At 41.1% G+C, this 16,089-nt stretch overlaps 1 protein-coding gene across 1 annotated transcript in view; it reads left to right on the top strand.

Moving 5' to 3' along the window:
• The window catches only part of CAAP1 (caspase activity and apoptosis inhibitor 1), a 79,986-nt gene that overhangs the window by 40,689 nt on the left and 23,208 nt on the right, over positions 1-16,089 (top strand). Inside the window, exon 4 of the mRNA XM_088472616.1 lies at positions 9,537-9,615. Within this exon, the coding sequence (XP_088328742.1) occupies positions 9,537-9,615 (79 nt within the window). The remainder of the gene's footprint in view (positions 1-9,536; positions 9,616-16,089) is intronic.

Below are 16,089 nucleotides of genomic sequence, written 5' to 3'. Positions count from 1 at the left end.
ATCTCTCTCCCTCTCCCTCCCCCTGCACCCATACTTCTTAATACTTACCTGTCCGAAGTCCCACTTCGGCTGGAGAGGCGCTACACCAAACGCCTGGAAAGTGGGCGCGGCGACCACTTTCCCGGCGTTCTGCACATGCGCAGTAGGGAAATCGCTGGGCAAATGGCTGCCGTGCCATTCTCGCGGTGTCCTGCTCATGCGCAGTAGACTCCGGGCACAGACTAGTGCCCGGAGTCTACTGAACCGGTCAGTATGCCACAGCCGCCTGAGAGAGAGGAGGGGGCCCCAGATGGTGAGTGAACACTGGCCCCATCCTCTCCAAATAGGGCCCTGGTTATATATATTCACACTCAGTAGTAAACATATGCCCATTCTTTCCACCACTCTGACTGCTGTCCGGTCCACTCCTCTCAACTGCACCGTCCAACTATCTGTTTTTGTAGCATATGTGTGCTACAAATCAAGATGACAGCTTCTCCAATGAACTCCGTTTTCTACTAAACCTTTTAAGAACTGCCTCCACAATCATTTTTCCACATTGATTGAGGATCTGTGTCATTTTAATAATTTTTAATGAAGGATGTTCTCATATGCTACTTAATTGCTGAATAAATGTAAAATATATTTTGTTATAGATGCAGATATGTACCCTCTAGTGACTGTTACGTGCATGTAGAATATATATTTTGATTTCACTAAAAATAACAGAATGGGTAAATTGATTGATTTATTGCTGCTGAAACTATAGTCCCTCATGGGATGACGCCTCAATCCCCAGGCTTTGAATAAATACAGTATTGAAAGAATTACAGTTGACTAAATGATCTTCAATTGTAGCTTGAAGTTTCAGAAAGATTTCTCCTATAATCCTAGATAAAGGCGAGCAAACTTAAATTGCTCTTAGCAATACAATAGAGAGATGCCCATTATCAGAATAACTATCTTGATTAGGTGCCAGTACATGACCGTATAAGATGTTCTTCAGGTCTTTTTCAGTGGGCTTAAATAAATCCATCTGTACCATTTATGCTTTTACCTGTGATGTCCATAAGGTAGTAAGTACACCGATCATTTATATTTGGTGTACTAGCAGCTTCTCTCTTTCCTAATGGTTTATACAGCCATTAAAGTTGCAACTGAAAAGCCACCCAAATTCCTCCTTCTTTTTTTTTTTTTTTTTTTTCTTTCTTTTACCTCTTTGCTTCATTTATCAGACACTTGTTAGCTTATAGTAACAATCCTTGTGACACTATGGAGAAAGAAATCCTTGTTCGGCAATTATTTGTGGAAAATATCCTAGTTCCTCTTGTTAACCCAATAATCTTTCTTCCTTCATTTTGAATTGGTTAATTTCCGTCGCACATTGTGCTCCTAACACTAGTAACAAACGCTTATTGCACAGTTTAAAAAGATTACGAACCACTTCATTTAGAAGAAATCAGTGTCTTAAATATAGTTCATAAACCACATTAACTGTTGATAGAGATAGAAGGCAAAATCTGCAAGTGCAGCTTCAAACTTTGAATGCTTACAAATAATAGTATTATTGGTATATGACACCTAGTTGTTTGCGTTAAATGTCTCTTTCTATTCTCTATTAAATAATTTTATCTTGCATATTTTCATTGCTTGACGGAATTCTAATCTAGTCCTTGATTAGTCCAAACGCTAATTTGGTATGCATGGAACCTAGCCTGACAATATTGGAAAAGGGAATATATCCAAATATACCACAACGGCTTACAATTTGCATAAAATTAGTGATTAGGCTATTTTCTGGAGCCACAATGATAAATAGTATGAGCAATATCTAAGAAATGATACGGGTATAACACTCATCCCCTGTGTGCATAAGCTTGTCCAGTATTGTGAAACACATTTTAAATATTCTCAAACACAATTGATTATATACATGTATGAATTAATGCATGATGTTTAGATTTGTATATTTTCCCTCTTCGTTTTCTTTGGTCTTCCATTGTTAATAGAATAGTGTTAAAATGATGACAGTGCTGTAAAACATGATTTTTATCTTTATTTAGGTGTAATGTTGTTCATACATACATGATGTGTACAAATATATGTTCAAATTTCTTTCATGGGTATGATTAGGCTATCCTAAGATGGCACCGACTGTTATTTATTAATTTATTTTTTTACATTAATTTCCTCTTTCAATTGCATAAAAATAAACTTCTGTCCACCAAGATAACATTTATTACAGTACATTTTATTCTGGATTTAATATTTTATGTTTCAGAGTCAAAGTTTCAGCTGCGAGTTGGTTCATTTTATGTATATAGATTTCAGTATAGTTTTAATATTTTACCTTGCATCCCTTTTAGCTTTTGCCTCAATAGCATATGGTTTATATGACTTGGCAAAAACATGGTGTAGATTTCTTTTAGAATGACCTACAGATGAAATGGACCAGTGAGTGACTGTTTTGCAATAATAAAGCTAAGTTCTGGGTGATCAAGTTTCAATCATGGTAATAGATTGTTGGAATACTGAGGACAGTGAACACTGCACTTTTGGGCTATATAAACTGTGACTGTGGAAACAAAATGCGTTTTCTACTTAAAATGCATACCCTTTGCCCTTACAATAACCGCAGCAGCATTGCATCCACCTCTAGTCTGCCTCCTTTGTCAATTGGAGTACCACAGGGCTCAATACTAGGCCCTCTTTTATTCTCTATCTATACCACCTCTCTTGTAAAACAAATAGTCTCCTTTCAGGTTTCTGTATCCTCTCTGTGCAGATGATCCCCAAATCTATCCTTTCCAGATCTCTCGCCATCTGTGTGGCCTGTGTTAATGGATGTCTATCTGCCTATCATATTGGATGTTCTCTTTCCACCTCAAATTCAATCTTTCAGAAACTAAGTTAACAATAATGTCGCTAGTCATCAAACTGTTAATCTAATATCTGGGGATAGCAAGAAATTAAACCCTACCTTTGAAGCTCACTGACTAGATATCGTCTTTGACTATGACCTGTTCTTTGCTCCTTACATCCAGTCTGCATCTAAATTGTGGAACATACAGATGTGTCTTGCTACATCTTTGCTGTGAGACACATGTCCCCGAATGAGCGTGTATTTCTTGTTCGCACCTGCAATCCTTAAGATTGCATAGTGCGAACGCTGCAGCATCGTACTGTGTTGCATGCATGTACGGCAAGTCGTATGCCGCCATGCATGCGCATGTTTGCCAAATCGGCGGCAAAGATGTAGCCAAACACATCTGTATAGCTAAGAAACCTTTCCAGAATACCGATCTCTCCCAAGCCAATGCAAAACCTGTAATTCAGAATCAATTGCATCGACTCCCTCTTTGTTGGTTCTCCCCATTCACACTTGCTGCTCTCCTCCGTCAGTACCTAAATTGGGTTTCTGTAGTTTACTAAAGCAAATCTAACATGGCATCTACCAACTTACAAATACATTAATAAAACTGCCCTGACATATACCTCTTCACTTGTCTCAAAATATCTCCCAGCTTGTTCCCTCCACTCTGTCCAGCATTTGTGCCTCTCATCAGGGGAGCCGAGAGAGGCGGGGTACTGTATACTCAGGCCCAGGCCTGCGGAAGAGGCACGGCGGAGGCCCGGGCCAGACCCGCCGCCTCCTCTACCTGTCAGTGGCAGCAGCCTTGGGCTGCAGTGAGTAGAGAGAGCCTGCAGACTCCTCTGCGTGCACCAGATGGGGGGGGGGAAGAGGAGAGTGCACTTATCGCGCCCCCCCTGGATCTGACCTTGGCTGTGGATGTGGAGCGCACCATTATTTTTTTTGGAGGGGTGTGGCCACATCTCTCATTAGGCCATACCCCCTATCATTACCCAGGTCCGTCCAGGCTCTCTACTGCCCTGCCTCTCGTTGCCTGCTACCAGTCCCGAGTACAGGATGTTTCTGGCTGCATCCACTCTGGAAAATGTCAGCCTCACACAAGACACTTTTTATTGCCTCCAAAACTCCTCTCTAGGCGAGTTTTTATGAAATTCCTGAGCCATGATTTTCTCACTTCTAGATTATTCTACTGTAAACACCACACTACACCGTTCACATGAGATTACATTTCTTCTTCTATATTCAGAAACTGGATCACATAGCACACCTAAGCACTTTGTCCAATATGCAGTAAGTGCTCTTATCCTCAAATTCTTATTTTCCCTTAGTGTAAACCTGCTAGCAGGGCCCTTTTACAACTTTGCCAGTATGTTAATACACTGTCTGGTTTTATTACTGTTTTTTGTCCCTAATTGTAAAGAGCTATGAAGTATGCTGGCGCTTTATAAATAAAGGTCTATTTTGGACACTGGCAGGTGGGAGGGGCATCTTTTCATTTTGCTTATGGTAAACCTATACACAGTCCTGGGTGAATGTGGTTACAGAAAAGGTCCTTAAGCAATTTTATCTTGCCACAGAACTCTTCATTCCCATACAGTATATTTATGGATGGCTGCTATCCTCTGATGTATGTTACTCACGTTATAAGGGCAAGGCCAACAGTGTTTTATTTACTATAGTGCTTGAGTCTGGTAAAAATTTTGTACATTTATAGAAAAAATAAGAATAAAAAGTTAGTGTAAACCAGTGTTGGCTAACCTCGACACTCCAGCTGTTGTGGAACTATATATCCCAGCATGCCCTGCCACAGTTTTAGCATGCCCTAATAGCAAAACTGTAGCAGTGCATGCTGGGTTATGTAGTTCCATAACAGCTGGAGTGTCAAGGTTAGCCAACACTGGTGTAAAAACTATACACAAGAGCAGTGGCTATAAAAGCATTCACCCTCTTTATTTGGTAGTTGTTACATATTTGCAAAATAGAATTACTCATGCTGGCCATACACGCTGCAATTATCGGGACGATCCGCCCGATATCGGCGGATCGCCGCGATAATTGTAGCTTGGGGGGGGGCGGCCGAGGGTTAAATATTGCTCGGTCGGGCATGCTGGATTGTCCAGCACGCCCGTCCGATGCGATATTTACCCGGTAACTGTCAGCCGCATCTGGCAGTGTATGCCCAGCGCAGCCGACAGACAGACATTTCCTGTGTTCCTTCCTACGGAAGGAACAGGGAAATGTCTCCTCCCCCGGGGGCGGAGCGCGGATGTCGGGCTATACACTGTGAGATTTCTCTCACAGTGTATGCCGCGGACATCTGCGGCTGGCAGCCGGCCAGATAAAATGTCTGTCGGTCTGACAGACATTTTATCTGGCAGTGTATGCCCAGCATCAGGAATGCTCTGCAATAATCAACAAAAATTGTGTAATATCAGATAAATCAAATATTTATTTTACTTTTATTCAAAATTAAAAAATAGAATAATAAATAACATAGGAATTCGCCCCTTTGCACTTAAAAGTACCATGGAACAATTTTGTTTAGAGGTCGCATAATTATCAGCTTGTGTTTTTTAATTTGTTTTCTTTCTTTCATCATATACACAGTTGGCTGCAAAATGTCCTATAGTTAGTGCATTTCCCCAAAAAACAGATGAAATAACATTTAGGCCGGTATCCTATTAGCTGCAGTAATTTGACACGACTAATTGATATGTGGGGGCTATCCAAAAATCGTCACTTATCGGGGATTGTGTTTCACTCGCCTCAGGCAGGTGAAACAAAATCTCCAAAATCAGCGAACAAAAACTGGTTCTAATGGGATAACCTGATAATGTCCATCGGGCAAAAATCGTGTTAAAAGCCAGTTTTTTTTTGTTTTTGTTTTTTTTTCCCCGCAAAAAAAATTTACATGGCTAATAGGATACCGGCCTTAGGGTTATGTTGCGGTAAAAACAACATGGAATGTATTTAAGGCTTTCGGGGGCATAAGCAATTAGATATTTATGGTAGCCCAACATTGCTCTTTTAACTTTGCATCCCTATGGGGTGCGATGCTAAATGAGCTTTGTTGCAATCTGGATGTGCTGCCATTATGAGCAATCCCATGCTGTTCCAAAGGCACATTGATAAAATATTCTTATTAATTATCCATACAAAATAGTGATGTCAAAAGTTTCATAAAATATATAAAGATTCTCCGCATGCACCGTACAGATCTCGATCAAGCAAGTTCACATTTGAATACTCTGCGCATTGATCATGCAAAAAATGTTTCTATCTATTCAAACAAGGGGTTACTAATTCTAATCTGTTAATCTTTAATTGTCCATATGTTCAGGATTCTTGATGAGTCTCTTGGGTGTATCCATGGGCTTGTCTTCAGTAACATTACATCCTGGGATATCAATTCGCCATTCTTAGGAATTCACTTTGGCACTGAAATTGATTCCAAATTTCATTTTAACAAAACATTGGCACCCCCATTATAGTTACTTGTAAAAATACATGCAATTACAGTGCCTTGCAAAAGTATTCACCCCCTTTGCATTTTTTATGTTTTGTTGCCTCACAACCTGGAATTAAAATGGATTGCTTGAAGGTGTGCATCATTTCACTCACAGAACATGCCTACAACTGTGAAGTTGTGGTTTTTTTTTTATATTGTGGATCAAACAACATTTAGGACAACATAACAGAAAACGTCTTCAGCATACATAACTATTCACACCCCCTAAAGTCAGTACTTTGTCGAGCCACCTTTTGTGGCAATTACAACTGCAAGTCGCTTTGGATAAGTCTCTATGAGCTTGCCACATCTTGCCCCTGGGATTTTTGCCCATTCCTCAAGGCAAAACTGCTCCAGCTCCTTGATGTTGGATGGTTTCCGCTTGTGAATAGCAGTCTTCAAGTCTGACCACAGATTCTCAATTGGATTGAGATCTGGGCTTTGACTAGGCCATTCCAACACATTTAAACGTTTCCCCTTAAACCACTCGAGTCTTGCTTTAGCAGTATGCTTCGGGTCATTGTCCTGCTGGAAGGTGAACCTCCATCACAGGCAGACTGAACCAGATTTTGCTCAAGAATATCCCTTTATTTAGCACCATCCATCTTTCCCTCGACTCACATCAGTTTCCCAGTCCCTGCTGCTGAAAAACATCCCCACAGCATGATGCTGCTACCACCATGTTTCACTGTGGGGATGGTGTTCTTGGGGTGATGGGATGTGTTGGGTTTGCTCCAGACATAGCGTTTTCCTTGGTGGACAAAATGTTCAATTTTAGTCTCATCTGACCAGAGCACCTTCCTCCATACATTTGTAGAGTCACCCACATGCCTTTTGGCAAACTCAAATCGTGCCGTCTTATTTTTATCACTAAGTAATGGCTTTTTTCTGGCCACTCTTCCATAAAGCCCAGCTCTATGGAATGTACGGCTTATTGTGGTCACATGCACAGATACACCAGTCTCTGCTGTGGAACTCTGCAGCTCCTTCAGGGTTACCTTTGGTCTCTGTGCTGCCTCTCTGATTAATGCCTTCCTTGCCCGGTCTGTGAGTTTTAGTGGGCGGCCCTCTCTTGGCAGGTTTGTTGTGGTACCATGTTCTTTCCATTTGATGATGATGGATTTGATGGTGCTTCGGGGCATCATCAAAGATTTGGATATTTTTTTTTTTTTTAACCCAACCTAGAATTGTACTTCTCAACAACTTTGTCCCTGACTTGTTTGGAGAGCTCCTTGGTCTTCATGGTGTGATGCCTCTTGCTTAGTGGTGTTGCAGCCTCTGGGGCCTTTCAGAAAAGTTGTGTTTTATACTGACAGATCATGTGACACTTAGATTTCACACAGGTGGACTTCATTTCACTAATTATGTGACTTCTGAAGGTAATTGGTTGCACCAGAACTTTGAGGGGCTTCATAGTAAAGGGGGTGATTACATATGCACATGCCAATTTTCAGAATTGTATTTATAAAGCTTCTTTTTTATATATATTTTTCTAATTTCACTTCACCAAATTAGACTATTTTGTGCAGCTCCATCACCTAAAATTCAGATAAAAAAAAAAATTACAGGTTGTAATGTAACAAAAAGGTAAAAAGCCAAGGGGGGGGGAGTGAATATCTTTGCAAGGTACTGTGTATATAGTTTGAAATAATAATAATAATAAAAAGTTAATATATATATATATATATATATATATATATATATTTAAAGTAACCAGGGATGACTGACGGAACTCTGTCATCCCTGGTTACTTATGAGTTTTCTCTGGAGAGGCACAAGGGCTAGCTGCTGTCTTGTTCCTCTGAGTGCCGGACCACAATCGATTATATATATATATATATATATATATATATATATATATATATATATATAATATATAATATGCTTCAATCAAATGTGCTTTATCAGCATTGTCCGCATTGCTCTGATTAGAATTATGTTTTTGAAATCGCTGTCTAGTTAGTATTACAAAAATGAAGAGAATACAATGCAGTTTTGAATTGGCCCAGAAAACTTCATCCAGCAAAACTGCTTATCTGTATGAGAAGGTCACTTGTTAGGGAGGCCATCTTGGTGCCTTTGTGAAATCTCCAATGGCCATGTTCTCCACAAATTTTATGTTCAGTCCATACGTTATGTTATATTTCATACTGAAAGGTTTTGTGTGTGTGTGTATATATTATTTAAGTGTATTGTTTGACACATATACTGTATATGTTTAGGCTTGTGTTTTAATATTATGTTGTTGACTCAAACTCTATACCTATATAGTTTTATATACACCCGTAGCGCTGTCCACCTTTCCCTTTTTTCTTTGGTACAATTATCGAATAAAATCAGCCGAGTTTTATTGTGACAGCTGCTGAGTGTGTTTTAAGTATAGGGGTAACATTGTGATGTAAACACAACTCTTTCCTTTGCAAACTGTGCTGTTATTATAAAGTCAACACATCAGCGCAATTAGGAGCCAATAAAATTCTTGTTATCCACAAATCTGTTTGGAGGATTACCCAGATTCATATCCGTAATTACAGCTAAGGGTCTGTAATCTGTAATTGCAGGTTCTACCTAGTATTAAAATATGGATTGATGGTAAATACTAATGCAATCAGTTTTTTCTTTTAAATTGGAGTTCAGAAAACATTTAGAATGGTTTTATGATTAGTGGTAAATATTCGGGAGTAAACCGGTTTTAATTCCATGGTATCGAAAAATTCCCCAAGGTATAAATACGTTTTATAGCCACTCCCTCATTTTTATTTTTTCCATTTGTTTTTGTCTGTTGGTAAGTTTTATCCCAAGTTGTATTGTTGGCTTTATTCTACTGGATTGGAAATATGGGACTTGGCATTTTAGATCCTTACTGCTTGCAACTTGATATTTTGTTATCCTAACCATCCCTTACATTTGGGAATCCCAATATTTAAATTATTACCAGAGTGGAGGAATATGTTTTGCATTTTGTTTATTATGATTTTTAGTAAGCATTGAATACAAGCTTCATTATAATTGGCAATAATTGTCATGGATATAAACCATTGTATTCTATATTTGTCTCTTAATCATGTGGACCCAGTTATATGCACTCTTTTGCATACTTGCTGTATTACAAAATGTGTTGCCATGTAACTGGGGTACTAATTTCTGTAATTTTTATCTCCCTTTTCCTTTGTCTAGGTGACCATGGTGTAGATTCTGCCACAGAAGAGGAAACCGTAGGACATGTTACACAATTCAGAGCAGGGCTAAGCAGTCAGTAAGTGTAGATTACATTGTTCTTATATATTTTCCTTTTGCATTTTAAATACCAATCATCTGCAATGACAAAAAATCTGTAACAATTTAAGGAAAAAAAATCACTCACATTTTGAAGTTCTATTTGTTGATTTTAAAGATAGTGTGTTCCTATAAAATTATCTGTCCAATCTGGCTGGCTGGAATGAAAATTTGGAAAAGTTTGAGAGCAAATGACAATCAATCATTTGTTCCTAAACACTAGAAAACTGGCAAAATGGTCGTTCAGACAAATTGGTTAAATCCGTTTGCTTTAACAAAATACCAATATTACGAGAGCATGTAATAATAATAATTTGCTTTGTCAGATCTGTTTTGGCCTTAACTGCTAATTGATGTATGCTTTTAAGTTTTGGCTGGCTTCCAAAACAAGTGTAATTTTTCTGAGGAAAATTATTATTTATTATATATATATATATATATATATATATATATATATATATATATATATATATATATATATATATATATTTTGTAATAAACTTCTTGTACATCCTATCAAATGGAGATTGGGACACATTCTGTGCTTAGCTGGCTACATTTTTTTCCAAAAACCACTCAGGAATTATTATTATTATTTTTTTTTAATGATTGTACGAGGACAATCGTATTTGGTCAAGAACATCTACGTTAAGCTTATCAAACACAACTTTATTTAAAAAAAATATATATATTTTTTTTCAAACACAGTATTCCATAAAAATATAAATTTTTATGTACTATTGTACTTGAGCCTGAACTTATTGGTTGTCCATAATCAAAAGGATTCACAAAATTAGTCCCAATATTATATTGATGTTTATACAAAAAAAAAATCGATATTCCTTAATTTGATCGTCATTTAGCTTTAAACGCTGCGGAAGGCAGAGATGCTGCTTTGTTGATATGCCCCGGTGGCTGCTCCTCTCTGCGGCCGCCAGATGGGGGATGTCACCAGGCTGGCCAATTATCTTCTAGTAGCTGTCCAGTGTGCGCTTCTGATTGGCCGCATCAGATGCGACCATGTCAGGGAAAGCCCAGCCTGGCGTTGTGGCATCTGTTGTGACCACGCCAAGCAAGCAGGTAAGCTTAAAGAGGAAGGAGTGCAAGTGTTGGCAGAGTACTTGTAGGGGTGTTTTCATGAAATTACCTCTGATGCAGATCGCAACAAGCATGCGCTTTAAGGAGGCGCAAAATACACACGATGGAGGTGACCTACTGATACTTCTGTAGATTCCCCCCTACTTATGAAAATTACAACTTTTAGTTTGGTTACTACAATATACTCACAATTTTAAAATTTACTGTATATTTGCAATCTGTCTGGTGAAAAAGCCAGATTCCCATGATTTTTTTTTTTCTTATTTAAAGTGGAAGGAGGCAGATGTTTGTATTTATGCCTAATTGAACATTAATATTGTATTTGTTTTTATGTACATTACATGGAAAATATGTACATAACTGTATATGTAACTGTGTGTGTATGTATGTATGTATGTGTGTGTATATATATATATATATATGTGTGTGTGTGTGTGTCTGTGTATACATATAATTTTTTTTTCTTTGAATAAACACTTTAATAAAGTACTATACTGTGTACTAATATTGTACTGTAACTTTCATTTGCTCCTAAGATTGTCAGGCCACATCAAGTGTAAACCAGGCACTTATACACCACAATTTTCCCCTGGCATAAGATTGACACATATACCCCTCCTTGTAGAGCTGGGAGCATCTTGAAATGCGTACAGCTCTGCATCCTGTGCAGAATTACTACAGGTTGAGTATCCTATATCCAAATATTCCGAAATACATAATTCTTTTTAGCATGACAGATAATGAATCCTTTGATTTTTGGTGGTTAAATGTACACAAACTTTGTTTAAGGCACAAAATTATTGAAAAGATTGTATAAAATTCCCTGCAGGCTGTGTGTATAAGGTGTATATAAAACATAAATGCATTCTGTGTTTATATTTGGGTCCCATTCCCTGTGCTTTAATTGTTTCTCTAGTAAATTCTGTATTACCGACTCCAGTAGTGCCTCCATCATGCTTAATAATCTGGTCTAGTGGGCAATTACCCTTTTGCTACACAATTGCATATTTTCATCACTCCCATATAAGCTTAACTTTTATTACTCAATGAAACCAAATACAAAATACTCCTGTGCAATTATCGGGCCTATAGCCAATTATTAACTGATCGGGCTAAACAGAGTGACCGATCAGCTATCACTCTGTCATCAGTGGTCGCAAATACGCGCTATAGCGTGTATTTTACCCAATATTGAGCAATGGGGACTCCCTTTTAAAAAGTAGCCGGGGACGCGCTGTGCTGTGGCCAATCCCTGACGGCTGGCTGCAGCACAGCACGTCCCCCTGAGAAAGACACAACACTGTCTGTTATAGCAGCCAATGAGAGTCAGACTCTCATTGTCTGCTGCTATGTAAAGCCGTGCTGGGATCAAGTGTCTGATCCCAGCATCGGCACAGCATCTGTGCCCGGCGCTGGGACAGTGTGTTTGTTCCCAGCGCCAGGTAAGCCACCGCGGCGGATACCTGGTGAAGGGACCACCTGGTCCCTTCCACCAGCGTCGGTGGTAAAGTGGCGGCGGGAGAAGCTTGGCTCCAGGCGCAAGCTAAGCGGAGCTCGCTGCCCAGAAGCCAAGAATCGGCAGCGGTTATTTGGCACTGGCCGCGAGCCAAACACGGCTCACGGTCCAGCAGCCAATAGGGGGCAGACGCGACAAGCCAATCACGGCTCGCCGCGTCATAGCCTCGCCCACTCGCTGCGTCTTGAATTAGACCCTGCTGAGCGCGAAAGTTCAGTCCGACAGCAGAGGGGATGAGTGAAGATCTTCCGAAGACGAGAGAAGAGCGGCGCGGCAACAGTGCCGGCGGCCGCGCAAGAGGCCAGAAGACTGCATGATCAAGGAGGGAGAAAGGAAGAGGCGACGCCGCTGGCCAGGACGGGCCAGCGGTAGAAGAATGAAGCTGTGGACCGAAAAGGACTGCCGGAGTGGACAGAAAAAGAGCTAACGAAGTTCCCCCCCCCCAGCAGCCCCTTCCACGTTACGGGTAGGAGGCCTTGGGCCACCGTTATTTAACCCCTCCCTAGACCACCAGGGTTGTCGAGCTCTAGGCCCGTGGGATAAATTCAGGCAATAGGCCTGTGGGTATATAGGTGGGCACAGTGCCCGGGCTACATAGGGGGCATTAGGCCCAATTGAAGGTGTGAGTGACCTGGGCATTAGGCCCAGGTCACTAAAGGGCAAATAGGTGGGCCAATACTGGGGGCAATGCATAGGGGGTAAACTACTGGGGACAATGCATAGAGGGTAAACTACTGGGGGCACTGCATGGGGGGACTACTAGGGGTAATGCATAGGGGGGATTACTACTGGGGTAATGCATAGGGTGGATTACTGCTAGGGATAAAGCATAGGGGGACTACTACTGGGGGCAATGCATAGGGCGACTACTGCTGGGGGCAATGCATAGAGGGACTAAAGAGCATTAATGTGCGGCATAATGTGTAAAGGCCGGGCATGGCTGTGTGGCATCATTTGTAAGGGGTATTACTGCATGGCATAATGTGTAAAGACCGGGCATTAATGTGCAGCATAATGTTTAAAAACCAGGCACTGCTGTGTGGCATAATGTGTAAAGGCCAGGCATGGCTGTGTGGCATCATTTGTAAGGGGTTAGGGGAGGTCTGAGAGGCATATGGGGAGCTCTAAAGCATAAATTATGATGGGACCCAGAAATGGTCAGGTAGGACCCCATTTTTTTTAAAGTGGAGGGTCCCTGGGACCCACATATTGTCATTCACCGCGATCACTGGTCATGCATGAGAAATCTTTCAGCGTGCCTGAACAATACAATAATTGTTGCTCGAATCTGATAGCGGATATACTCAGTATTGCCAGATAACTAGAATGTCTGTCTCATGGTGAGTTTTATCCCAAGGTGTATGTCCAGCATTACTGTACTGGATTGGAAATATGGGACTTGGCTTTACTAATCTTTGTCTGCTTGGGTGGGAGGGGGGTTGTGATTATAAAGATAATTTTTTGGGGGAGGATATTTCTCACAGTTTGCAGTTACTTGGACTCTGAATAACATTTTGCTATTTTCACATCACTGACTATACTGTTTATTTTATCTGAGTACGTTTTGCTTCCACTAATTATTTTTTCCCCTATGGCTACAATATTCCTGTTTATTTTTGGTAGTATGCTGATCAGTTTCTTTTTTATAGTGCGGTTAATTAATAGTTGCTGCTGGTGCATAATATTAATAAGTGCATAATTTTACAAGTGCACTTTAACCAAATTTTGGCGTTATACCGGCGCTAAACCGAAGTCAAACAGAAGGAGACAACTCTAACCTCAACCCATCTAAAAACCTGAACATTTGGACAAAGTATAAACAAGATATGGAAATTCACAATCTCTTCTCTACAAGCAACTGCTGTCTGCTTAACCTGGACATTGATCACTGGACTCTGGGCCTGATTTAGAGCCGGACGCTCTGACCAGAGCGCTCGCTCTGAATCAGGGCCCTCCAACCTAAAATTGGAGCGGCCTCCTGGCCGCTCGCATAGCTGTGGGTGACCACCCACAGCTTATGCGAGCGGCCAATAAGATGGTTGCGATGGTCAAGCCCATCTTTTTGGGGTAGGGTCTCGCTGCTGCAAGCCCACTAGTGATGTCAGTGGGGCAGGCCCCAGACAGTAGTCATTCCTATGGGAACGCCTCCGTCTGGGCAGCAACGCCCCCGGCACGCCCACCAAAGGGGGGCGTGCTGTCACTCACAATCGACAGCACACCCCCTTTGGTGCGAGACCCATAACGATGGCTTGGCCGTCGCTATGCGGGTCTCGTGCTTGCCAAATACAAGGGCCACTAATCTCTGCTTATTCTCCTTGCCCTCTCTGCTGCCTTCGACACTGTTGACCACCCTCTCCTGCTGCAAATCCTTCACTCCCTTGGTTTATGCGACACTGCTCTCTCCTGGCTGTCGTCATACCTCTCAGACCGGTCCTTCCGTCTCTTCTCATGACTCCTCTTCCCCACGACAGCCTCTTACAGTAGATGTTCCCCAAGGTTCCGTTTTCGGACCCTTACTATTCTCCCTCTATACGTCCTCTCTATGTGAACTCATCAGCTCTTTTGACCTCCATTATCATCTCTATGCTGATGATACTCAGATCTACCTTTCCTCCCATGACCTCTCCCCCTCTCTCCTCACTCGTATCTCCAACTGTCTCTCTGCTATTTCTTCCTGGATGTCCCAACGATTTCTTAAACTTAATATGTCTAAGACTGAGCTGATCATTTTCCCACCCTCCAACATAACCTCACTTCTTTTTTAACAATTGATGGCACAACTATCTCTTCTAGCCCCACAGTGTGCTGTCTTGGAGTTATTCTGGACACCTCCCTCTCCTACAAACCACATATCCAGAGCCTCTCACAGTCCTGTCTTTTCAATCTCAAAAATATTTCCAAGATTAGGCCCTTTCTCACCCAGGATGCCTCCAAAACCCTCATACACTCACTGGTCATATCCAGATTGGACTACTGTAACCTTCTCCTTTCTGGCCTCCCCAACTCCCATCTCTCTCCTCTCCAGTCTGTCCTTAATGCTGCTGCTCAACTTATCTTTCTCTCCAAACGCTCTACATCTGCCTCCCCTCTTCTACAAGCTCTCCACTGGCTCCCCTTCCCTTTTAGAACCCAATTCAAGGTTCTCACACTCACTTACAAAGCCCGCACCCATTCCTCTCCCATTTACATCTCTGAACTCCTCTCCCTCCACTCTCCTGTCCGCCCCCTTCGCTCAACTAATGCACACCGCCTCTCATGCCAACTGATTACTTCCTCCCTAAGGGTTTGAAAATTTAATCCAATTTTTCAATGGTTGGCAGTGCAAAAAAAAAGTCAGTCATCTGTTAGTAAATGTGTGATTTAGACTCTGAAACACAAAATCAACCAAAAATCGTCCAAAATTTACTTGTAGTAAATATACCCCTAAGGGTTCTTTTTAGTTCTAATAGATCTCTCTATTAGAGTGTATCTACACCAGCATTCCCTTCTTGTATACACCGATCAGCCATAATATAAACTCACTGACAGGCGAAGTGAATAAGATTTATTATCTCGTTACAATGGCACCTATCAAGGGGTGGGTAAATTAGGCAGTAAGTGAAGGGTCAGTTCTTGAAGTTCATGTGTTTGAAGCAGAAAAAATCCTCAAGCGTAAGGATCTGAGCGACTTTGATGTTTCCTATATAGACACCTGGAGTGCCTGCTTTATTATACTAATAGAGTATACTGTTTTCTGGATTTACACCTGTAGTCACTTTTAAATATGCCAATAGTCTTCATTCTAGCACCCTGCACCTGTCACAACCCGTGCAGTTACGCTTCCCAGCCCGGGGTGTCGCT

This window comes from Taudactylus pleione, unplaced genomic scaffold (assembly GCF_031769625.1).
Source record: "Taudactylus pleione unplaced genomic scaffold, aTauple2 ptg000127l, whole genome shotgun sequence".
In the NCBI taxonomy this organism is placed as follows: Eukaryota; Metazoa; Chordata; class Amphibia; order Anura; family Myobatrachidae; genus Taudactylus; species Taudactylus pleione.
The sequence above is the reverse complement of the archived record's forward strand: the minus strand, read 5'-3'. Positions and strand labels throughout refer to the sequence as shown.